Source organism: Dipodomys spectabilis, unplaced genomic scaffold (genome assembly GCF_019054845.1).
Source record: "Dipodomys spectabilis isolate Male_0828 unplaced genomic scaffold, ASM1905484v1 ptg000519l, whole genome shotgun sequence".
Classification (NCBI taxonomy): domain Eukaryota; kingdom Metazoa; phylum Chordata; class Mammalia; order Rodentia; family Heteromyidae; genus Dipodomys; species Dipodomys spectabilis.
The window spans coordinates 868,247-894,444 of NW_024871196.1; the positions used below are offsets into that span (position 1 = coordinate 868,247).

Here is a 26,198-nt window from a genome sequence, read left to right on the forward strand (position 1 = left end):
CTTCTGATAATAGACAATGTGTCCTTCTTTAGAGTTTGTTATTTTTGAAAACCACTGTGTTTAAAAATCTACTTTATCTCATTTTAGTCTTACTGTAATTATCTATTACAGTGTAGTTCCTTATAAATTAATAATAGACAAATGGTAGATTTATACAAGTATATTGCCCACTTATTGTCTCTGAATATATTTAAGGTTAGTAAAAATAGCCAACTAGTTCAAGGGAATTTTTAACCAAAAACAATCCTCTTAAAAATAAATAATACCTAGTGTTACTGGGAGCTATATCAGTAATCCTAGCTACTCAGGAGGATCATGGTATGAAGCCAGATGGGCAGCAAAGTCCATGAGACTCGTATCTTTAGTTAACCAACAAAAAGCTGGAAGTAGAGCTGTGGCTCAAGTGGTAAAGTGCTAGTCTTGAGTAAAAAACACACACACACCCAAGTTCTGGGTTTTTCACTTTCTCTTTCTCTTTCTTTTTCTTTCCCTCTTTCTTTCCCTCTTTCTTTCTTTCTTTCTTTCTTTCCCTCTTTCTTTCTTTCTTTCTTTCTTTCTTTCTTTCTTTCTTTCTTTCTTTCTTTCTTTCTCTCTTTCTTTCTTTCTTTCTTTCTTTCTTTCTTTCTTTCTTTCTTTCTTTCTTTCTTTCTTTCCCTCTTTCTTTCTTTCTTTCCCTCTTTCTTTCTTTTTTTTTCTTTCTTTTTCTTTTTGGTATCTTTTTAATCAAATTAGCAAAATCATTACCAAGCAGAATATTGTACACATACTCTAAGCGAGTAAAAATAATAATTTATCCATCCATCCATTCTAGGACATCACATTATTTGGTTTACAAGAGTCTTACTGAAATACATTATCATACTAGTATCATTGTACATTTAAATTGCCTTTATAGTTGATGTGTTTTTTTTTGATGTCAGAGCTGGGGCTTGAACTCAGGACCTGAGAGCTGTAACTTAGGTTTTGTGTTCAAGACACTTGAGCCATAGCTCCACTTCTGGCTTTTTACTTGTCAATTGGAGGTAAGAGTCTCATGGACTTTCCTGCCTATACTGGCTTCAAACCTAGACCCTCATATTTCAGCCTCTTGAGTAGTGTGTGAACCACTAGCACCCAATCCTCTGGCTTGAATTCAGGGCATGAGCATTGTCCCTTATGCTTTCTTTTGGAGAGCACTCTACCACTTGAGCCACAGAGCCACTTCCAGCCTTTTCTGTTTATGTTGTGCTTGAGGAATTGAACCCAGGGCTTTATGCATGCTAGGCAAGCACTCTGCCGCTAAGCCACATTTCCAGCCTATCCAGCTCTAGTTTTAATAAGTATTTCAGATTAAAATGGATTTTTGGGGGAGAAGATTTTCTTTACGTTGTACTCGAGTACCTGATATACCTGATCTTTACTAGTTAAATTCTCAAAGCTCTTAATAAAAGATAGAAGCAGATAATTTAACAGGATGAATATAGTGCACAGTTAATTTAAATTTCTTAAACAATACCTTGTCCATTTCCTGAAACTGTTGTTAATTTAAAGTACATGCATAATGTATACGGGCTATTAAAGTTCACTTGGTCTCTGGTTAGTGGCTCTTCGTTAAATATAATAATTGAAAGGATGTTTATGTTACTTAGATATAATCTACTCAGTTACTAAACCAATTCTGTTTCAGCAATCAAAGGATTGCCTGCCTGTCCTTCTTTCTTCCCTCCTTCCCTTCTTCTCTCCCTCCCCCCTCTCTTTTCTTGTTCCCTTTCCCCTACCCCTCCCTTCTTCTTTCCTGAATAAAGTTTTTTAGTGCTCTTCCTCTTGAGCCATGGCTCCAGCATTAAGCTACGGTTTATTGCTTTTTCTGTTTTAACCCTTTTAGCTAAGAAAACCATGTGGGAAAGACTGACAGCCCCTGAAGATGTTTTTAGTAAATTACAGCGAGAAAACATAGCTATAATTGAGAGTTATGGGGCTGCTCTCATGGAAGTGGTCTGTCGAGATGCTTGTGATGGGCACGAGATTGGAAGGGTAAGATAGTTTTCTTATGAATAATTATTCTGTCTTTATGACGGTATAAATGGGATCAGGGTTCAAAGTGTATGCTGAGAATGATTTTCCATACTATTTTATAGTGAATTTGTTTATTTGCTTTAATTATACACTTGTGTTATTTTGTTCCTTCCTATTTTGTTTAATTCCGTTTGGAGTTTTAATTAACTCAGAATTTATCCTGAGAATTTGTTAATTTTTTGGTCACATGTTTTTGTTAGCTTTAATTACTTGTATACGAGGATTTTCTTTTCTATAATTTGAGATTGCTGTTAAAACAACAGTTGTAGAAAGAACAGTATTCTCCTTAAAAAACTATCTTTAGTTAACAGACTGCTGGATGAATTACTTTTACACTGAATATATTTTTCTTTGCCCTAGTGGTTTGTATAGGGGAACTTGCATTTATGTTTCTTTAAAGTGTCTTGGCATACTGATAAAATCATGTTTTTTAAAAACAATTTTAAGAAGTAGGATTAAAATACAAACTAGCAATCTCTCAATTATGTTAAGCTTTTTTTTTTTTTTTGGTGTCCGGTCGTGGGGCCTGAACTCTGGGCCTAGGCACTGTCCCTCAGCTCTTCAGCTCAAGGCTAGCACTCTACCACTTGAGCCACAGCGCCACTTCCGGCTTTTTTCTTTTTTGCTTATGTGGTGCTGAGGAATCGAACCCAGGGTCTCAGGCATGCAAGGCAAGTGCTCTACCACTGAGCCACCTTCTCAGCCCTATGTTAAGCTTTCTAAAACATTTTTATGCATAGAATAAACACTGGGAAAAGATAGACTAAATGCTTTAATTATATTTATTAGATTATGTATTTCTTTTTTTTTTTTCCCTTTGAATTCAGGGCCTGGGTACTGTCACTGACCTCTTTTTGCTCAAGGCTAGCATTCTACCACTTGAGCCACAACTCCACTTCTGGTTTTTTTGGTGGCTAATTGAGATAAGCATTTTATGAACTTTCCTGCCTGGGTTGACTTTGAACCACAATCTTCAGATCTCAACCTTCTGAGCAGCTAGGATTACAGGTGTGAACCACCATCTCCAGGCCTTTTCTTTTTCTTTCTTTTCTTTTTAAGCCAGATTGGGGCTGAAATTCAAGAGTCTTGAGCTTTCATGTGACTTTTCTGCTCATGGCCTTTGGTCTACTTGAGCCACACCTCCAGTCCAGCTGGTTAATTGGAGTAGAATCTCACAGACTTTTTTGTTTGAGGTGGCTTTCAACCTTGATCTTCAGATCTCAGCCTCCTGACTAGGATTTCATATGTAACCTGCTAATTCCTGGTAGGTTATCACATAATATTTCAGAAATAACGGCTTTTTTTTGTTTTGTTTAGAAAAAAAACAAGTCCTTTTCTCTTTTAACAAGTAATGTCTGAGTTCAGCTAAAATATACTTAGTGTCATTATTTTAATGTGTTAGTTTTGTTACTAAAGTACAACTTTACCCTGAAAAGTTTTAATTTTATTAACAAATCAAGATTCTGAATATTTACAGTTTTAAACTTCTCAAATAATTAAGGAAATTCTATGAGAAGCAACCATTTTCCTTGTTAGAAAAGATCTGAAGATCTCCAGATAAAAGGCAATGACTGTGGTTGATTTTGATAGTCATCAGCATGTTTGGAACTGGATTAATTTGTTTTTTTTATATTTAGATGCTGGCCCTGGCTCTTCTTGATCGGATTGTCTCTGTGGATAAGCAGCAACAGTGGCTTTTATATCTCAGTAACAGTGGCTATCTGAAGGTCCTCGTGGACAGCTTGGTAGAAGATGATCGTAATTTACAGAGCTTACTCACTCCACAGCCTCCTCTTTTAAAGGCCCTTTATACTTATGAATCCAAAATGGTAAGACTACATGGAATGTGATGTAATAGCATCAGCTTATTTCCTTTGGGGTCTGTAAGTGTATTAAGGAAAACTAATGTGCGTGTTTTGAGTATCTGTTATATCAGCTGTGATCATTTTAAAGGAGTTTTAATCTGTTTGAGGAATGTATTTTATGAGTGTGTGAAAGGTGTCCTGAGTGATCCTGAGTGGAGGGTTCATTGGATAAGGGACTGCTTTCTCCCTGGTAGTGTTCCAAGAAGTGAGGAGAGAACCATCAGGTTAGTACTATAGTTTTGACTAATGAAAATTCCATTTTGCTGTTTCTACTTTTTTTTTCTGATTCTGGGGCTTGAATTCAGGGTCTGAGCACTGTCCTGTCCCTAAGCTCTTTTGCTTAGGCTAGGTCTCTACCATTTGAGCCACATTTTCACTTCTGACTTGTTTGGTAGTTATCTCACAGACTTTCTTGCCAGTCTGGCTTCAAACCGTGATCCTCAGATCTTCTGAGTAGCTAGGATAATAGATGTGAGCCACTGGTATCTGGCGTTCTATATATTTTGTTTTTGTTTTTGCTGGTCTTGGGGCCTGAACTCTGGATCTGAGCGCTGTCCCTGAGCTTCCTTTGCTCAAGATGAGCACTCTATTACTTGAGATACAGCACCAATTCTGGCTTTTTTTGAGTAGTTTATTGGCGATATGAATCTCACTGAATTTCCTGCCTGGGCTGGCTTTGAACCGTGATCATCAGATTTCAACCTCCTGAGTAGTTAGGATTATAGGCGTGAGCCATGGCGCCTAGCTATACTTTGTTGTTTGTTTGTTTTTTTAATAAATTGTTATTAGTAAGGAATTATACAAAGGAGTTATAATTCCCTAAATCAGGTAATGAGTATAGTGCTTCTTGGACAGGTTACCCATTCCTTCACTTCCCCCTATTTTCCTTGTAGTTTTGAACATAGGCTTTTAAACACTTTATTATTTTTTTCCCTTCAAATCTGTTTGTTTGTTTCCTACTAAACTTAAATGTCACAATTGATGGAAGCACTGAAATCTTAGATTGTTCTCGAATTCTTGTTTCTGTCTTTGTTCATTTTTTTTTCATGTATTTAGTAAATGCCATGTACCAAATAGAGATCAAGGTACTAGAGATACAAGCTATGAACAAGAGAGACACGACCCTGTCTCTGTAAGGGCAAATGGTGAAGACAGAAACTAGAGTTTTAACTGGATATTAATTCATTGAAGGCACCATGTGTAGGCATGTATTACTGAGTCCTCATGAATATCTTTTGAGGAGGGAAGTGTATGTGTAGCTAGCTCAGAACTTTTCTTCATTGGTGACCAAAGGTGGGCAATATGCTGTGAAAGTTGTCATTTTTACATGAGGCCCTTGGGATATGACTTCTGTAGTGACAGTTTTCCTTCCATAACTCTGTAGGCCTTTCTCACAAGAGTGGCTAAGATACAGCAGGGCTCTTTAGAGCTACTAAGATCTGGGGTGATTGTGAGACTAGCACAATGCCAAGTCTATGACATGCGGCCAGAAACAGACCCACATGGGTAAGTATCCATATAGATTAGTTTGGTTAAATGCCCAGTAAAGGGTTCATGAAGGTGAAAAAAAACCCAAATATAATTTGGCTACTGGTTTATAGCTCTGTCATTTTTTTTAGGGGGTGGTTGTTTATATGTGCTATCACTTGCTAATAAATACAAGTTGCTGATGAGGGTAAATAGTAATAAGTAGTTATCTGGTAAGACTTCTAATTTTATAGTTCCATAGAAATACATATTTTACAGAGGCCTTAAAAAGGCCTATAATACTATAACCATATGTAATACTATATAACTATAAATACTTGAAAGTATTATGGTAAAAGTATGGCTTGTTGCTATGTGTGGTCGCTCAAACCTGTAATCCCAACGCTTGGGGGCCAAGGCAGGCAGAACATCATTGTGAGTCTACCCAGTGTGGCCCTATCGTAAAAAACAGAAAAAATGATCATTTGTTGTAGATTTCCTTTTCATGGTTTGAGTAGATTTTTTGAGTTTATGTGTATTTTTCTCATTTTAATATTTTGCCTGTTGCTTAGGTTCTAACTTCAAATAAAATTATTTTCAAGCTTCAAGCTTTTCAGCATATTCTTAGTTCAATTTGAATGGAGAATTCTATTAAATTTATTTATTTATTTTTGGGTCCAGTCGCGGGGCCTGAACTCTGGGCCTGAGTGCTGTCCCTCAGCTCTTCACCTCAAGGCTAGTGCTCTACCACTTGAGCCATAGCGCCACTTCTGGCTTTTTTTTTCTGCTTGTGTGGTGCTGAGGAATCAAACCCAGGTCCTTATGCATGCAAGGCAAGCGCTCTACCACTGAGCCACCTTCCCAGCCCTAGAATTTATTTTTTTGTCTACATGACTACAGCATTATGTGTTCTACAACATTCCCTCCTAATAAATGACTTGGTAGTAGGTTTAGCAATTATTTAGAGAGGATTCATTGACAAGTTAAATGTTTGACTTTCCCCAAGCTTAACTACATGACTATATTATTTTAGGAGGAGGAAAATTATTTTTGACATTGCTTACTAAGGTTTAAAAGATAAAAGTTACTAAGCAGGCGCCAGTGGCTCACGCCTGTAATCCTAGCTACTCAGGAAGCTGAGATCTGAGGATCACGGGTCAAAGCCAGCCCGGGCAGGAAAAGTCCATGAGGTTCTTTTTTTTTTTGTCTGGTCGTGGGGCCTGAACTCTGGTACCTGAGTGCTTTCCCTCAGCTCTTCAGCTCAAGGCTAGCACTCTACCACTTGAGCCACAGCCCCACTTCTGGCTTTTTCTGCTTATGTGGTGCTGAGGAATTGAACCCTGGGCCTCATGCATGCAAGGCAAGTGCTCTACCACTGAGCCACCTTCCCAGCTGCTCCATGAGGTTCTTATCTCCAATAAACCACTAGAAAACCGGAAGTGGTGCTGTGGCTCAAGCGGTAGAGTGTTCGCCTTGAGCTGAAGAGCTAAGGGATAGCGCCCAAGCCCAGAGTTCAAGCCCCACGACCAAAAAAAAAAAAAAAAAAAAGATGAAAGGTACTGTTTTCACTAACATAAATACGTTCATGGTGTATCATCACTTGTCTCTGCAAAGCCTTTCTTTGCAATTTTTTTAATTAAATTTTTAAAATTGGGGCTGGAAAGGTGGCTCAGTGGTAGAGTGCTTGCCTCACATGCATGAGGCCCAGGGTTCAATTCCTCAGCACCACATAAGCAGAAAAAGCCAGAAGTGGGGCTGTGGCTCAAGTGGTAGGTGCTAGCCTTGAGCTGAAGAGCTGAGGGAAAGTACTCAGGTACCAGAGTTCAGGCCCCACAACTGACAAAAAAAAAAAAATTGTTTTTATAAAGGTGTTGTACAAAGGGGTTACAGTTACATGAGTCAGGTAAAGAATACATTTCTTTCTGGATAGTGACAACCCCTCCTTTGCTTTCCCAGTTTTTCCCTCCCATCCTCATCCACAAGTTAAGTAGTTCATTTCAACATGTGGTATTTCTTTTTATATTCTGCTTCTGTTTCCTCTCAATAGGCAGCCATTTGCTTTTGTCTAAAAATTTAACTATAACTATTTACATTGAAGAGTTTATTAATATAGTAGTATAAAAGCTTAATCTTTTTTTGGGGGGGTGGTGGTTGTGGGGCTTGAACTCAGGGCCTGGGCAATATCCCTGATCCTCTCTGTGCTCAAGGCTAGTGCTCTACCACTTGAATCACAACACCACTTCTGGTTTTTGAGTGGTTAATTGGAGATAAGAGTCTCATGGGGACTTGGGCTGGCTTCGAACCGTGATCCTCAGATCTAGCCTCCTGAGTAGTTAGGATTATAGGTGTGAGCTACCAGTACCTGGGCAGCTAAAACCTAATCTTAAAGGCTGATTTTATATGAACCTCACTTTATTTTCTATAATGGACTAGTTTAGAGTTGTTTTTAGCTTGGGTATAAGAGAAAGAAATTCAAGGCTAGCACTCTATCACTTGAGCCACAGCTCCACTTACTGTTTTTTAGTGGCTTATTGGAAATAGGAGTCTCACAGACTTTCTTGCCCCGGCTGGCTTTGAACCGTGATCCTCATATTTCAGCCTCCTGAGTAGCTAGGATTACAGGCATAAGCCACTAATGCGCTAGGCAGAAAGTAGCTTTGTGTTATGTATTTCTTACAGTCTCTATCATTAACCTAGGCACTAGTGGCTCCATGACTATAATCCTAGCTACTTGGGAGGTAGAGATTGATTAGAATATAGTACAGCCGGGCGCTGGTGGCTCACGCCTGTAATCCTAGCTACTCCGGAGGCTGAGATCTGAGGATCGTGGTTCAAAGCCAGCCTGGGCAGGAGAGACCGTGAGACTCCTATCTCCAATAAACCACCAGAAAGCTGGAAGTGGCGCTGTAGCTCAAGTGGTAGAGTGCTCGCCTTGAGCTGAAGAGCTAAGGGACAGCGCCCAGGCCCAGAGTTCAAGCCCCACGGCCGACCAAAAAAAAAAAAAAAAAAATAGAATATAGTACAAAGCCAGCCTAGGAAATCTAACTAGATAGAGCTAGTAGGAATAGAGATATATCTAGCTGTAGAGCAACTGTCTAAAATACACAAAGCCCTAGTTCAAAATTTGAATTTTTCCAAATTCAAATACCCCTGTTTTTACTAAGCTATGGGTTCAGAAAAGGTACGGATTTCTTTGAACCTTCAATGTATATTAGAATGCAGAGTACCCATTAATGTGTTTGCATCTTAGTAAGCTGTCTATGATTCATGTGCCACATAAATGGTAAGGGGATGCTAAGAACATACTTTTATTTTGTAATGTTGTTCTCTCTGGTTGAAATTAATGAAGCGTGTTTGGCGTGAGAGATCCCCCAATGTTCATCCCTACACCTGTGGATCGCTACCGTCAGATTCTGCTTCCAGCTCTCCAGCTGTGCCAGGTCATTCTTACATCCAGTATGGCCCAGCACTTGCAGGCAGCAGGGCAGGTAAGATAAATCTTTTGCTTAGAAACCATGTAATGATGGAGAGGTTGGTTTGGGAGGGATGAAGGAGAATAATGAAAGGAGTGACATCAATTAACATTCATTGTATTCATAAACTGACTTCTTGAATGGTAACCCCTTTGAATAACTACTTAAAGATTAAAAAATGTAATTAAGTTTCTACTTCTAATAAATTTTTGTTGTTGTTATTGGTTGTGGGGCCTGAACTCTGGGCCTGGGCGCTGTCCCTCAGCTCTTCAGCTCAAAGCTAGCACCCTACCACTTGAGCCACAGCGCCACTTCCAGCTTTTTTCTCTTATGTGGTACTGAGGAATCGAACCCAGGGCCTCATGCATATGAGGCAAGCACTCTACCACTGAGCCAACGTCCCAGCCCTACTTCTAATAAATTTTAAGTGAAAGATAAATTCAGCAAAAATAAACCATGTAATGCAAAATCCTCCTAGAAATGCAGGAGTCTTGTGAATAGAAAATTTAAATGAATTCATTGTAATCCTACTGTTTTTAGCAGAGATAGGCCCTTACCCTTTACTGTGAACTACATGCTTATTTTTGTGTTCTTATATGAATGAAACATAAAATGAAACATATGTATGAATTAATAGAATCCTGACATAGAAAGCAAGCAATCAAAATGTGTGCCTCTGGAAAAGAAAACAATGAGCGTGGTGGCATACTCCTAAAATCCTATAACTTGGGAGTAACACAAGAGATTCATACTTTTGAGGCCAACTTGGACTGCATGAATCTAGTGTTTTTGTTCAATTGCTTTGTTAGACTGTGATGCCCTCAGGAACTGTGTCCTGTTAACTTTCCCTGCCATTAGACTCAGACCTATCTTACCAGGGCTGCTGCTGCTGCTGTTTCTTTCCTCCCTGTTTTCTTTCCTCCCTCCCTCCTTGCTTACTTACTTCCCTCCCTTTTCGATATCCCTCCCTTCTTACTTTCCTTCTTTACTGGGATTTGAACTCAGGGCCTGGGCGCTATCTCTAAGCTTTTAGCTCAAGGGTAGCTCTACATAGCTCCACTTCCAGCTTTTTCAGTAGTTAGAGATAATAGTCTCACTTATTTTTCAGTCTAGGCTGGCTTCAAACCTTGATCCTCATATCTCAGCCTCCTGAGTACCTAGAATTATAGGTATGATCCACTCGTGCCCAGCAATACTGGGTACTGGGCACCATCATAGGCTAAGTGACACATTTTACCCCATTCACACATAAGTACTCTTTGGAAAAGACTTCTAGTGTTTTTCTTTAAGACTTTTAAAGTAGAACTGGGATATTGACACAAGATATTGGTTCCCTGGTACCAGTGTTGTATTGACTAGCAGAATCACGTACAAAACATCTTTAAAAAGAGTTTGGATTGCCGGGCGCTGGTGGCTCATGCCTGTAATCCTAGCTACTCAGGAGGCTGAGATCTGAGGATCGCGGTTCAAAGCCAGCCCGGGCAGGAGAGACTGTGAGACTCCTATCTCCAATAAACCCACCAGAAAACCGGAAGTGGTGCTGTAGCTCAAGTGGTAGAGCGCTCGCCTAGAGCTGAAGAGCTGAGGGACAGCGCCCAGGCCCAGAGTTCAAGCCCCACGACTGACAAAAAAAAAAAACAAAAAGTTTGGATTGCTGATCTCCACATACATCAATTATGGACTGAGGCTGAGAGTGTTATGGAAAAATTAAGGTGGACACAGTTCCTCGGGTGCTCAGCTTGCTTTGGGTTAGTCTGTAGAGCCTGCAGACTAGTTGAGATGTTTCTGTGTGAAAGTTCTGGGAGAATCCTGTCTCCATGGTGGTGTGCTACTGAATGCCAAAGGAAAGGCCAGAGTTCAGAGGTTAGCATTTATGACTCCTTTGTTCTTACCACATCAAAAGGAGAGTGAGGCAAAAGATTTTGTGTGCTGTCCCTAGGTCACACTAGTCAGATGTTATAAGAGCACTTCTTGGCCATTTTCCACTCATTTAAAATTTTTATTTCACTTTAACACTAAAAGAAATAAAATAGGTATTTTTAGTCATTATTTCCAAGTTATGTTATATTTTTCTATTTTTCTATAAAAGCCTCTGCATGTATTAGTTTACAGACCTTGAAATAGTTCTCTTTAGCTTTCTTACAAATTTTAGTTCCTTTATTTAGTTCTCTGAAGTAAACTATTCAAGACAAGAAACACTTGGTTTTCTTATTCTTCCTCATAACACTGAATTGTTTGCTTCAACATTACTTAAAGATGAATTGATCTGTTTATAATACAGTTTTCTATTCTGACCTCTGTTTCATCTTTGTCCTGATCCTTGGCTCAGGTGTTGCAGTTTCTCATTTCCCATTCTGATACCATACAAGCAATCCTCCGCTGTCAGGATGTGAGTGCTGGCTCTTTGCAGGAACTGGCTCTGCTGACAGGCATTATAAGTAAAGCTGCACTTCCTGGTAAGTTGTGTTGAATGGAATTAATACGTCTTTAGAGAATGCACATAAACAATAGAATGAAGTTTTTAGTTACTTTGTAGTTATCTTTGGCTTAATATGAAATTAGTACTGCTGTGCCTACTGCCTTTATATCTTGTTTATATTTATAAAAATAATGTTATGTGAACTGAATGCTGGTAATCCTAGTTACTCAAGAGGTTGAGGTTTTAGGATTATGGTTTGAAGCCAGCCGAAGCAGAGAAGTTTGCAAGATTTCCAATAAACTACCCAAAAAAAGCCAGAAGTAAGACTGTGCCTCAAGTCATAGAATGCTGTCCTTGAGCAAAAGTAGCTCAAAGTTAGCACCCAGGCCTTTAATTCAAGCTCTAGGACTGGCACACAAAATTATTTGCTTATGAAAGTTAAAAAAAATTTCAAGGAAAATAATTAAGACATTCAAAAACCTCATTACCTAGAAACGATCAAATATTAACATTTGAAAAATAGCTTTTCAAGTATTGCACATTTTTTGTCATGATGGAGAGAGAAACATATCCACTGCAGAGGTAACTTTTGAGAATATGCTATTAGAAAAACAATTACTTAATATTACATGAATTTAGTAGTTTCAAGACAAATTGAAGAGATATGAAAGGAATTGCTGAATTGTAGGGAAATACTTCATTGTAAGAGCTCAGAAATGCTAGTTCTTAAAAGGTCATTATGGCTAAGAAAAAAAGATTACAATAAAGACTTCCTGTTACTTTATTTCCAATATAATTTCCTTACTATGTATGAGTATAGAATCAGTCCTTATGGCTAGAAAGGTGGCTGAGTGGTAGAGTGCTTGCCTTGCATGCATGAGATCCTGGGTTCGATTCCTTAGCACCACATAGGCAGATAAAGCTCGAAGTGGCACGGTGGCTTAAGAGGTAGAATGCTAGCCTTGAGCTGAGGAACAGTAACTGGCCAAAAAAAAAAAAAAAGAATCAGTTCTTAAATGTGAAAGATTAAGTGGTGGGTTCTGGTACATGATTCTCTTCCATTTTCAGGTTGTTACGATAATATTTTATAACATGAGTTTTTCTTTTGGTTGTCCTTTAGTGATTTGTTTAGTTGTTTTTCTTAGTGGTTTTGATTTATGTTGCATGTTCTCAAGAAAAAATATTTCCTAAATTCTCTAGTGAAAAATACAAAGAATAAGACCTATTTCCTAAATCCTGTAATGTTTAGTAATGTCTGGTTGGGTGTTGGTGGCTCATGCCTGTAATCCTAGCTATTTCAGTTCAGGCAGAAGAGTTTGCTAGATTCTTTCTTCAAAATAACTGGCAAAAAGCAGGACTAGAGGTATGGCTTATGTGCTCAGTGCCAGCCTAGCTAGTGCAAGGCAGTATCAACACCAGAAGAAAACAGAATATCTAGGAGAACTTTGTATCCCATTTTCTTGGCTGAGCATGGAGAACACCAGAAGCAAGGAGTCAGGTTTCACTAGGCAGTTGAAGCAAGAAAAAGAACCAAACACGTCATTTGGAAAACATCATGGATGGGAAGAAAATGAGATTCCTTTTCCAAGAAGAAAGCAGAAAACAAGAATCAAAACCTTGGTGCTGGGAAGGTGGCTCAGTGGTAGAGTGCTTGTCTTGCATTCATGAGGTCCTGGGTTTGATTTCTCAGCACCACATAAGCAGGAAAAGCCGGACGTGGCACTGTGACTCAAGTGGCAGAGTGCTAGCCTTGAGCTGAAGAGCTGAGGTACAGTACCCAGACCCAGAGTTCAGGCCCCACGACCAAAAAAAAAAAGGGGGGGGGCTGGGAAGGTGGTTCAGTGGTAGAGTGCTTGCCTTGCATGCATGAGGCCCTGGGTTCAATTCCTTGGTACCACATAAGCAGAAAAAGCTGGAAGTGGTGCTGTGGCTCAAGTGATTGAGCACTAGACTTGAGCTGAAGAGCTGAGGGACAGCACTCAGGACCAGAGTTCAGGCCCATGACCGACCAAATAAACCCCCCAAAAACAGCATTCAGTGAGGTTAGACTACAAGGATGAAGGTAACATCTAAGGTTTCTTGGCTGCTTTTCTGATGCTTTCGAGGGGTGGATAATCTTGTTAGAGCAACAGCCATGACTGGAGACTGATCGTGCCCTGGAGGATGGTTACCTCCCCAAGCAGTCCAGAATCGAGCCAGTGATGTCAGCAGCATTTCAAGTTCATCCCCAAGACTAGGTGGATAACCACCTCACTTTTGGATAACCACCTCACTTTTGGGTGTGAAGACAGAGGGGTGTGTGTGTGTGTGTGTGTGTGTGTGTGTGTGTGTGTGTGTGTGTGTGTGTGTGTGTGTGTGTGTGTGTGTGTGTGTGTGTGTGTGTGTGTGTGTGTGTGTGTGTGTGTGTGTGTGTGTGTGTGTGTGTGTGTGTGTCACTTTTGGGTGTGAAGACAGAGGGGTGTGTGTGTGTGTGTGTGTGTGTGTGTGTGTGTGTGTGTGTGTGTGTGTGTGTGTGTGTGTGTGTGTGTCCTAAGCAGACCCTGTGTGTGTGTGTGTGTGTCCGTCCTAAGCAGACCCTGGGCAGGGACTTGTTTGTTATAGTCTGTTACTGCTGTTCTGTGACCATTACAACAGATAAGTCTATTCAGAAGGCCTATTCAGAAGTCCTGGAAGGCTTTTCTAAGCCTGTGGTCCCTGCCCTACCACTGATTCCCCAACCTGTAAGTTGTATTTTAGTGTTTGTTGCCATGTAGTTTTTGCATTTTGTTTTCTTTTATTATATGACAGTATACTAAACAACAATAACAAAAAAGGCCAGGCGCCTGTGGCTCACACTTGTAATCCTAGCTTCTAAGGAGGCTGAGATCTGATGATCACAGTTCAAAGCCAGCCCAGGCAGGAACGTCCAGGAGACTCTTATCTCCAATAAACCACCAGAAACCCAGAAGTAGTGCTATGGCTCAAGTGGTACAGCACTTCCTTTGAGCTGAAGAGCTAAGGGACAGTGCCCAAGCCCAGAGTTCAAGCCCCATGACTGACCAAAAAAAATCAAACAAATGAATGAATGAATGTCTAAATGCTTTCATTGCCCTTCAGTTATATATCAAGTACTTTGTTATTTGTCTCTTTGTGGTGCTGGGTTTGTATATGCTAGGCACTGAGTTTTATCCCTTCAGTTATATATCAAGTACTTTGTTATTTGTCTCTTTGTGGTGCTGAGTTTGTCTATGCTAGGCACTGAGTTTTGTCCCCAGCCTCACGGCACTGCTTTAAATACTGATGTGTTAATTGATTTGAAGACACAGTAGTCTTAGTCTTAATAATGTGCACACTTTACAGGTGAGGTGCCTGAGGCACAGAGAGGTTAACTTCTCCTAAATCCCATAGATAACACTGGTAGTATAGCATTTCCTAGGCAATGTGGCTTTTGAACTGGGATGTTTTCTATCTCCGTTTTTATGTTGCTCTGGAGAATTCCAGTGCCCTGATTTCTGCCACCGTCCCAAATTCTCTTCCTTCCTTCCTTCCTTCCTTCCTTCCTTCCTTCCTTCCTTCCTTCCTTCCTTCCTTCCTTCCTTCCTTTTTTTATTGTGAAAATACCATACAGAGGGGTTACAATTACATGGGCAAGGTAATGAGTACATTTCTTATTAAGGATTGTTGCCTCCTCTTTTGTTTTCCGTTCCCATCCCTTCCTATCTTCCCCTCCCTTCCCCCTTTCCTACCCCCCCCCCCCCAAAGTTATAAAGTTTGTTTTTCGACATAATGTCTTGTACATCTCATTGTTGCAATGGGTCTACCTGTTTCCCTATTTAAACGATTTGTTTTTTCCCTTCCCCTCCACAAAGTACACCAACATCAAATATAGTGAAAACAGGGGTTATATCATGGGGGGAGGGACATACAAAGCAACAAAGAAATCATCTTATAAATGTGTTAGAAACAATCCCAAGAAAGAAAAAAACATTTGAATCCTTCTCTTGGGGTTCATTTCGGCTAACGTCAACTTATCTGACCGTTTCTGCTTGTCTCAGACATATATTAGTAACCAAATACTTTTCTTGTCTGAGGGTGCTTTGGTGCCTGAGACCCATGTATCGAGTGTGGCTGATTGTAGTGCTTGTTGAAGTATTTGACTGATGCTTCTTCTGAGGAAATGTCAGTTCTCTCCATTCAGCGTGTGGTATGTCTTAAGTTTTCAGCCTAGTCCCATGTCCCACAATGGTACCAAAGCAGGACACTCTTCTTGCCTCAACTGAGGTCCTATAGTTGTATGTATATAGTGGTTGCCCTAACGGGTTTTCCCTTTATTTCTTTAAGATGTAACTCAATATGTTTCTCTGTGAATGGCAGGATTTCCATAAGGGTTTGTTAGTTTATCTGCTTTCTTCCAGCTGCTTCTGAGGATGAATAAGAGTTGTGAGCTGAGTCATGCCGCTCATTCCAACAGGATTTCCTGCCCTTGTCCTCAACCACCACTATTACTCAGTATCTATGGCATAAGTAGGCCCTTTCCTTGTATGGTGAACTTCATCCATCTTGTAGGCCAAAGCTGTCATTAGAAATCAGTTAATTACTATGTTTAGAAAGTTTTAGCCTTATAGTTACAAGTAAAATTGGATTTTTCTTGAAAACATAAAAAATGTGTTTTGGAATTGCCCATTTAGATTTTAGTTTTCATATAAATGCACGCATGTTCTTGGTGGTGTTACTAATATACTAAAGGCATAGTCTTTGTAAAATCATATTTCTCAAAACATTGTTCATGCAAGTAAACAATATAAGAGAACTTACCTTTCTAGTTTATAGTTTCCTTTTAATATACAGTAAAGCTAGATTTTAAAATGTTTCATCACACTTTGCAGGTATATTATGTGAACTTGATGTTGATGTAAACGAAGGATCTCTAATGGAGCTGCAAGGACATATTGGAAGATTCCAGGTAATCAGTTAGTTCTTAATGTGTTTAAGTACCAGTTTTAGGATGTGTTACAAAAATATAACAGTCCTGTGAGTCTCCCTTTCTAACTCTGTGCCCCAGGTTTTGGCAACTCCTTTTAGCTGTTGCCATCTCTGAGTAATTATATTACTACATGATTTTCCCCATTGGAAATCATATTTTGCCTTTCCTTGGAAGATGAGAATTTTTATCTCGTTACTCCTTTTCTTCTACCATACAATATGTATATTTCATCCCTCCAAAAACTCAGTATAATTATGTCATAATTTTGGTTATATTAATATTTAGTGTTGCATTATTATGTCTGTATAAACATAATTTATGATTAAGCCACTGTTACTTTTCTTTTCTTTTTTTTTTTTTTTTGGGTCTGGTCATGGGGCCTGAACTCTGGGCCTGGGCGCTGTCCCTCAGCTCTTCAGCTCAAGGCTAGCGCTCTACGACTTGAGCCACAGTGCCACTTCCAGCTTTTTTCTGTTTGCTTATGTGGTGCTGAGGAATCGAACCCAGGGCCTCATGCATGCAAGGCAAGCACTCTACCACTGAGCCACCTTCCCAGCCCCCACTGTTACTTTTCTATGAAGTGTTTTGTTTTCTCTGGGGTTGATGATTACAAAGTAGCAGGATACAAAACCAACATTAAATCAGTAGTTTTTCTGTATATCAATAGTAAAAAGACTGAAAAATAAATCAGGAAAACAATCCTATTCACAGCTTCAAAAGTAAATACCTAGGAATAAACTAAGAAAATGAAAGACCTCTCTAATGAAAACAGTATAAAACATAGAAGAAATTGAAGATGATGTTAGCATGTCAAAAGGCCTCATTTTAATTTTCATTTGTTTATTGACTGGTGTTTCATTTAACAAGTACCTCTGAAGTTACTACATTGTTTTTTGTATGAAGCATAAAATTCCTTGACAAGCATTTAAGCTTTTTTGAGGATTTGTTTCTAAAATAAGTAGCATTCTTTTTTTTTTTATTTGGTCAGTTATGGGGCTTGAACTTTGGGCTTGAGTGCTGTCCCTCAGCTCTTCAGCTTAAGGCTAGCTGTCTACCACTTGAGCCACAGGGCCACTTCCAGTTTTTGAGTGGCTTATTGGAGATAAGAGTCTCAAGGACTTTCCTGCCTGGGCTGGCTTTGAACTGTGATCATCAGATCTCAGCCTCCTGAGTAGCTAGGATTACAGGCAGGCATGAGCCATCTGCGCCCAGCTACATTCATCTTCTTTTCTAGCAGGGCTTCTTACTTGGCTCAGTGGGAAGTAGAATCCAAAACTTTTCAAGAGTGATTCCACTTTCCACTGAGGCTTTATCATCCTCAAGAAAGACAGGTCACTGGGGCTGGGAAGGTGGCTCAGTGGTAGGGCGCTTGCCTTGCATGCTCGAGGCCCTGGGTTCGATTCCTCAGCCCCATATAAGCAAAAAGAAAAAAGCCGGAAGTGGCGCTGTGGCTCAAGTGGTAGAGTGCTAGCCTTGAGCTGAAGAGCTGAGGGACAGCACCCAGGCCCAGAGTTCAGGCCCCACGACCGGACCAAAAAAAAAAAAAAAGAAAGACAGGTCACTAATTTCAACACATTTGGCTAGATATCAACAAACTTTCCTTCTTTTTAGCGCCAGTGCTTAGGACTGCTAAGTCGCTTTGGTGGTGCTGACAGACTACGGCAGTTTAAATTTCAAGATGACAATGTGGATCGTGATAGGGTGAACAAGAAGGATGAGATGGAACTGGCCATGCAGCAGGTAGGAAGGATCAGAGATGTGTGCAGTTTTACTAACTGCTCTGTAGCCTTGTTTTCCTTCTCTGTATTTCTATAATGTTAGGGCATTAGTGGGCTAATGTTTTTGTTGCTGCTGCCGCTCTTTCACTGCAGATTTGTGCCAATGTAATGGAATACTGCCAGTCCCTTATGCTGCAGAGCTCCCCCACCTCCCAGCATGCAGTGTGTCTTTTCACACCTAGCCTTTCAGAGACCATTAACAGAGATGGACCACGGCAAGGTGAGCCTGATTCTTTTCTTGTGTCTGAGGAACACAAAGTTGCTATGGTTATGACACAGCTTGGATACAGAGACACAATTTTTCTTTATGAGTTAGTAATGAACACATTTCAAAATGACTTTTTAAAGGATGTCTTGAATCTCCACTTTCATGCATTTTGGGCATTAAAGATTATCTCCAAATTGAACTTGAAATTGCTATGGTACTTCCAAGATATCACTCAGTCATCAGAAGGAACTGTTCTAGTTTCAGCACAAACTGTCTCTAGCTTGCCTTTTTTACTGCTGTCTAATTCTTCTCCTTTTGTGGAGAGATTCCACTCGTCAATGTATTTTGGTTGGAAGGTGGCCAGCTAAAAGGCAAATCACTTTGTTTTGCCAGATGGAGCTGTTGCAGTAAGAGACTTGTTTAATTTATATCCAGTTGTATTTTAGTTTATTGACTCTTTGGTAGTATAACTTACATTGTCAATTTTGAAACCAGAGCCATTAGGGGAGGTAGGAATTATTTGCTTGGGATCAGGAGCTCCCAAAATTTTGTGTTTGGTTTGTGTATGTATGGGGGAGGGTAACTAAAGGCATATAACTTAAAGTTGTAAAAGAGGTCTTAACCAAGTAAAAGAGAGAGGCTCTATTAATGTCCACCAACTATATTTCTTTACCCTCTCAAGGTCTCAAGCTTAATGTATCTGATTATACTAGGACCTAGCTACTTTTTTTTCCAGTGGTCAGTGGTGGTGAAATAGTCTTGAGTTGGCATTAATGATAATTTACATGATCTTAAGTTATGGAGCATACATTAAAAAAATTGATCATTTGGAATTCATATGAAATTCTTCTAAATAGAACACTGTTTTATATCATCTATTAGATACCCAAGCTCCAGTAGTTCCATATTGGCGCCTGCCTGGTTTGGGGATTATCGTCTACCTACTGAAACAGAGTGCCAGTGATTTCTTCACTTATTATGACAGTCACCGACGCAGTGTCAACAAGCTACAGAATGTAGAGCAACTTCCACCTGATGAGATAAAAGAGGTATGAGTCTCACACTGAGCTGTGGGGACTTGGGAAATCATTGCTTTTACCAGTAAGAGCCAGAGTATAGGTTTCAGACTTGGGAGTAAGTCTGAGGTTTTCAGTGTGGCTGAAGGAAGTCTTATCACCTTCATCCCATCCTTGTAATAGACACTCATGACTGAAAAATAATCAAGTGACTCCTGTTCAAGGAGATAGAGAGGAAGTTAGCCTTTGAGTAAAAAGTTTTGGGTAGTTTCTACTCTAATATCTGTGTGGACAAACTTTAAACTGCCGATGTTTTTTTGCAGTAGAACTTAGAGATAACTTTCTCTGTGCCTCCAGCATCTTTGATTCCCATTGAGTGAATTTCTCAAACGATAGACTTGCCACCTCCCAGTGACCCATAATTATTCCTCTATATTTACTCTAACTAAGGATGCTGAGTTACAGTTTTCTTCCTTGGTACCTTCCCTTCTTTTCCATGTGGCACAGCTGAGTGGTAAGGCATTTCTTGTTTGGTTCATTTCCTGGGCAGCATGAAAGCTTCTGGTGTTTTATGCAGCCTGAATGTTGAACCATTCAGTTCACACCAGACTGAACAATCGACATCATTCCTGTGAGTAGTCAAGGCCTACTGCCGTTACTACTCTTGTGGCAATCACAGAGAACATTTATTAAGCCATTCTCATTTTTATGTTGAAGAAATGGAGGCACAGAAGGCTTGAAGAACTTCTACAGAAGTAGCAGGAAAGAGTGAGGCAGGAGCTACTGGCTAGGTTCAGGTAATCCCTGAAACTATGTGGCTTGTAGTCGGCAGTTCTTTCTCTGTTTAGTGTTGTTGATTTGCAATGCCAGAACAGCTTTCTGTTGGTGTGTTCAGGCTGTTAATTCCAATACTTCTTGGGGTATCAAAATGTAAGGATGCCGTGGTCCTTTGTAGAAGTGGGGTAGTATTTGTATGTAACTTAAACACATCCTTCTGTGTGGTTAAATCAGTTTAGATTACCTAATATACTATGTAAATGGTTGTTGGACTATTTTATTTGTAGATTAATGACATTAGTCATTAAAAAAATGATCCATAGTTGGTTACACCTGTGCTATAAAACCTGTAGATATGGAGAGCCAGGTGAGAGGAACTGGCTCCCATGAGAAGCAGGAGAGGAACTGCTCCCATAAGAAGCAGGTGGTACCCCACAAGGCCCACTTCATTGTACCTTCTGTCAAATAGCAGTAAATTACTGCTGTGTTCATGACTGACTTGTGAAGTACTTGGGAGGATTTGGTTGTTGACCACATGTTTGTTGTACCTAGAAGTAACTCTCCATTTCCTTCATAAAAATTCTCCATGGCAGCCGGGCGCTGGTGGCTCACGCCTGTAATCCTAGCTACTCAGGAGGCTGAGATCTGAGGATTGCGGTTCAAAGCCAGCCCGGGCAGGAGAGACCGTGAGACTCCTATCTCCAATAAACTACCAGAAAACCGGAAGTGGCGCTGTAGCTCAAGTGGTAGAGCGCTCGCCTTGAGCTGAAGAGCTGAGGGACAGCGCCCAGGCCCAGAGTTCAAGCCCCACGACCGAACAAAAAAAAAAAAAAATTCTCCATGGCATTGTTTGACCTACTCCTTGGAAAACCTGTTTTTGTTTTTAATACGACAAGCAATTCGGGGTGGTGGACTTCTTAGGTTGGAGTTGTCTAGAAGGAAGAAGGTGAACATTGATTGTGAATTTGTTTCTTTGTCTCTAATGTTTAGACAATAAACTCTGTTTGTGAGAAGGTGTAAATTTATTGCTTTTCCTAGCACTTACCACAGTGACCTCCTCATAGTATTTTTGGGTTGTTTGTTACAGTTTATTGCCATTTTAATACTACATTTATTTCTCTTATAGTTGTGTCAGTCTGTGATGCCTGCTGGTGTTGATAAAATCTCCACTGCCCAAAAATACGTTCTAGCAAGAAGGCGTTTGGTGAAGTTGATCAACAACCGAGCTAAACTGCTCTCCCTTTGTTCCTGTATCCTTTATGCAGTCAGAGGCTTGAGTGCTGACCTTTACATGAAGGAAATATTTACTTATTCTCACATTATTTTGGCCATTAAAACCAGATGGAAAAAGATATAATTACTGCTCATTTCCAAATTGTAATTTTTTTCTTATGATTTTTTTCATGTGTATGCTGGTGAACTCAGGGCCTGAATGCTGTCCTGAGTTTTTGTGCTCAAGGGTAGTGCTCTATTTCCACTTCCAGCTTTTTGGTGGTTCATTAGAGATTATCACAGACTTTCCTGTCTAGGGTGGCTTCAAACCATGATCTTCAGATCTCAGCCTCCTTCCTACATAGCTAGAATTCCAGGTGGCACGAGCCACCTAGCAATTTTTTTAAAATTACTTTTTAGCAGAACAGCAAGAGCTATTAACCTATGGAGACCCTTTCTGTCCTGGTAGGCTGTAAGGACTCAGCACCATGCAGCTCCTCCTCCCTTAGCGCATAGCTGCTCTCTTTGTAAGCATGTTCAGGGCCTCCTTCCCTTACCCTGTGGTTTTGGCTATGTAAATGAGTGTGGGCTCTCCTTTCTCTCCTCAGAAACTTCCTAAAAAAACACGTGCTAGTTATTGTCCTTTAATCTGAATTCAGTTATCATAGAGACCTGCCTGTTTATTTTTTGGCGCCACCTGGAGTACTACTTGTTACATTGCACACCCACAGACTCTCAAGATTCCTTGTTTGCCTCTAGAACTTTATTTAAAAGCAGAAGAATACAAGGTAAATTTTATTCTGAAAATGAATGAACCATTAGTGCCTATACATTTAATGGTTTGATACTAATATTGTACTCAAGCTGGTCTAAAAGTCCTGGGTTCTGTGATTTCCTGCCTCTGCCTCTCAAGCAGCTGGTACCTGTATCTCCTACCACACAGAGCTATCTATTTATTATGTCTCAGATTACTAAAAGTAATTTGTATAATTGAGAGCTATTTAGTAGGGATGACTATTTTCTGTATTTACTTTCTGTCCATGTGAAATTTTTTTAGTATTATAGACGTTCTTTAAGCGTCTTGCAGTTCAGTGCTGATTTAGCTGCAGAATCTCCTGTGCAAAATAATTTTTCAGAACACAAGAAAAGGACCAGCCATGGTGAGTTTTGTTGCTGGAGTAAGCATCAGACTGATGAGCATGTACAGTAGGTAGGAAGAGACAGAAGAAACGCATGAGAACCTGTCCTGAACTACTGAAATGCTTCTCAGGGGCTTCCACTGCTGAAGGTTGAAACTTAGGTTCCCAGTTTTGACCTATGTTTTCATGATAGTTTTGCTGGGTGTCAGCCGGCTCCTCTCCTGTGCAGTACATAGATACTTGCCATATGAGTTTGATTGTGTCTTTATCTCTAGATTCCTTCTCCTCAGATGCCAATCTGGATTTTCGAAGTATGCTGACTGTAGTGAGCCAACATGATCTAGACCAGGTGAGCTTCTGTTCTCATACCCTTTTCCTCTTTACTAAAGTAGGCAGGAAGCCTGATATGTTAATAAAGATTGACTTTTGGCTTGACCCTCCATTTCTTTACAAAGTGGGATGGGAACTCAAATCTCAAGGATCTTGCCAGAACTAAATGAGGCTTCATCTGTGTGAAAAGGTAGAGGGCCTGGAATGGGGGTAAGTATTCGGTGATTGGTAGGCATTACCAGCTCTATTCACTTTCCATCACTGCAACAAAATACTTAATACAGAGAAAAGTGGGTAGTTTTAAGAGTTCCATCTCAAGAATGGGCAGACCCATTGCTTTGGCCTCTGGTGGGCATGCTAGATGGCAGGTAGAGCAAACTACTCATCCTTATCATGGCCAGGAAGCAGAAGAAAGAAAGAAAGAAAAAGAATCATTTCTTCACAGTCCTTTTCAAGACATCCCAAGGGACTTCAGTATCTCCTACTAGGTTTTAAAAGTCCCACCACCTCCCAGTGGTACCACTGTGAGCACAGGCCTTAAGCATGTGAATTTAGGCACACACTATCACTTATTTTAGGTAATTACTAGAAATAGCGCAACCATTATAAATTCTACTGTAGCATTGTGATCTTAGAAATAGCTTGATCAGTAGTGGAAACAAATGAAGACCATTCCAAAACAAAGTGAAACCTTATTAGATTCATAGTTTTTATTTCTCTTCTCTGCTCTTTTCTTCTCTTCTCTTTTCTCTTTTTTCCTTTTCTTTTTTGCAAATGGAGAGCATTGCAAAACAAAGTGAAACCTCATTAGAGTCATAGGTTTGTTTTGTTTTGTTTTTGCAATTTTTAGTATGTGCTTCATTTATGTCTATCATAATGGCTGAATGGTTATGTTCAGTCCAAAAGATGTTGGACTCTAGAGCAATCTGCTTAACAGCAATGTTGTTAAGTTTTGTTTTGTTTTGTTTCTGATAAAGCAGGTATCAGGGTATGTGTTATTTGGAAAGAGAAGTTATAGCTAGGTGTGCTTCTAGCCCTCTGTGTGTCCTTAGCTAGGAGCTGATAAAACTGCTGCTCACCTCTCTTCCCCCTTCCTTGCTGCCTGTCTTATAGCTGAGGTTGGGTTTTTCCCAAGGATACTTTTATTTTTGTTGTTGTTGTTGGTTGTGGGGATTGAACTCTGGGCTTGGGTGTTGTCCCTGCGCTCTTCAGCTCAAGTTGAGTGCTCTTCCATTTGAGCCACAGTACCATTTTCGGTTTTCTAGTGGTTTATTGGAGGTAAGAATCTCACAAACTTTCCTGCCTGGGCTGGCTTTGAAACGTGATCCTCAGATCTCAGCCTCCTGAGTAGCTAGGATTACAGGTGTGAGCCACTGGCACCCGGCCCAAGGGCACTTTTAGAAACCTTTTGACTCAGCTGGCTAGATGTCCTAGGTAACACACACTAACTCTAGTCCTGGACACATTTGCCTCTTTAATATCTATAAAGTGAGTTTTTTTTGGCCTGGCTTGTTTAGGAAGGCTGGTATTTGGTGAGGCCATGTGCAGAATTAGCCAAAGAATAAGTTATCCTGATGTTTTTAATAAATATTAAATTTATTTTTACTTATTTTTTTGTTGTTGGTTGTGGGGCTTGAACTCTGGGCCTGGGTGCTGTCCCTGAGCTCTTCAGCTCAAGGCAAGTGCTCTACCACTTGAGCCACAGCACCATTTCCTACATATTAAATTAATGATTTGTTTCTTTTACACTGGTCGGTTGCAAAGTTAGGGAGAAAATAGCCTAAGTAATTGTACTCTGTGCTGTGATTTGAGTATGAAAGTAGGTAGATTTATGAATACTAAAGCACGTCCCAGGCTGCTCCCTCTACTTGTTGATACTCTTAAAAATAGAGTCGGGGCTGGGATATGGCTCTGTAGCAAAACACATGATAGCATGCATGAGACTCCAAAGCTGAAAAAAGAGACAGACAGACAGACAGACATGCAAATGGGTATTTAAAAATTACAAAATAAAATGGAAAGTAATAGCTTTTTCCCAACCTACCACTTCTTTCTTCCACTAACAGTTTTTGGTGTGCTTCTTTAGGAATTGTTTTTGTGTGTATCAGCGTATCAGTGTCAATAGTACCTGTTATTCAAAACATTTAAAATTTTACATGTTTATACAAGCAGGGAACAAAAAAAAACCCACTAGGATCATACAAAAACTGAGAAAATATGAATATTTAATTTTTCAATCCCCAAATATTTTGCAATGGAAAGACCACATTACAAAAGAGCAAAAGTGTTTTCAGTCAGTGACATAGAATAAAAAAGTACTTGAGTCAGTAGTTTTAATCATACGATGTTAATCTGTGCTATTTATAGCTTCAGTCTGGTGCCGTGAATGCTTTTGGAGAATCACTACAAAAGAAGCTTCTGGACATTGAAGGACTGTATTCAAAAGTCCGGTCTCGCCATAGTTTTACCCAGGCTCTCGTGAGACGGATCCGTGGGCTGCTGAGGATATCGAGGAGCTGAGCCTTGCTGACGCCCGGGAGAGGGACCGAGGACACTGCCTCCTTTTTATAAATGACTTTCTTTCTAAATTATGACCAAAATATTTTGATATTTCTTTCTTTATATATAGACATCTTTTCTGTACATTTTTTGGTCTGATTTCATCTTCACAAATAAAAAATAAATACTTTTTAAAAAAACAAAGCCAATGTGTAATCGTCTTTAAAATTTTTAGCCAGGAAGCAATCAGTACTTCCTGCCGTGGCTCTGACCATGTGGTAGTTTTCCCCTAAATGTGAAAGTCAGTGCATAGTCTGGAAATTCTAATTCTTTCCCCACTTTGAACATGTATTACACTTTTATGATATCCAGGGTTACTCTGTAGGATGGAGTGGGGAAGAAACCATAGCAGTGTTTGTGTGCTCAGAACTGTAAATACTATTTTATAGGAATGTCTTAAAAGGCCAAAAAATCAACTTTTGCCAGTCACCTGTGGCTCATGCCTGTAATCCTAATTTAGCTTGGGAGGCTGTCATCCTGGGGATTGCTGTTAAAGCCAGGGCAGGCACAAAAAGTCCTTAAGTGTCTCCAAAACAACCAACAAAAGCAGGACTGGGTGGTCTGTCTCAAGTAGCAGATCACCTTCCTTGAGTAAGTAAGCTGAGTGAATTCAACACCCAATATCAGAAAAAAAAATATTAGCTTTTGTTTTTTTTAAAAAAATATGGGGTCTGAGAAGGTGATTCAGTGGTAGAGTGCTTACCTTGTATGTGTCAGGCCCTAGGTTCGATTCCTCAGCACCACATAAGCAGAAAAAGCCTGAAGTGGCGCTGTGACTCAAGTAGTAGAGCGCTAGCCTTAAGCTGAGGAGCTCAGGGACGGAGTCCAGGCCCAGAGTTCAGGCCCCACGACTGACCCCCCCCCCAAAAAAAAAAAATGTTAAATGATAATATACTTTGCATGTTTCTTTGAAATAATTGTGAAATTTCTCAAATCA

General features: G+C 39.9%; 1 protein-coding gene across 2 annotated transcripts in view; it reads left to right on the plus strand.

Annotated features, from left to right (window-relative positions):
• Nucleotides 1–25,370, plus strand: part of Nup205 (nucleoporin 205) — an 81,071-nt gene extending 55,701 nt beyond the window's left edge. Inside the window, exons 31-43 of one of the 2 annotated variants that reach the window (XM_042670105.1) lie at nt 1,865–2,013; nt 3,693–3,884; nt 5,305–5,426; nt 8,737–8,875; nt 11,190–11,316; nt 16,145–16,221; nt 17,854–17,982; nt 18,114–18,240; nt 19,111–19,277; nt 21,148–21,271; nt 21,893–22,021; nt 22,663–22,721; nt 25,070–25,370. In XM_042670105.1, coding sequence (XP_042526039.1) covers nt 1,865–2,013; nt 3,693–3,884; nt 5,305–5,426; nt 8,737–8,875; nt 11,190–11,316; nt 16,145–16,221; nt 17,854–17,982; nt 18,114–18,240; nt 19,111–19,277; nt 21,148–21,271; nt 21,893–22,021; nt 22,663–22,721; nt 25,070–25,222 — 1,694 coding nt within the window. In that variant the 3' untranslated portion in view covers nt 25,223–25,370. Of the gene's footprint in view, nt 1–1,864; nt 2,014–3,692; nt 3,885–5,304; nt 5,427–8,736; nt 8,876–11,189; nt 11,317–16,144; nt 16,222–17,853; nt 17,983–18,113; nt 18,241–19,110; nt 19,278–21,147; nt 21,272–21,892; nt 22,022–22,647; nt 22,722–25,069 lie in introns of both variants that reach the window. The other variant, XM_042670104.1, reaches the window with a different exon arrangement.
• Nucleotides 25,371–26,198: the final 828 nt, after the last annotated feature.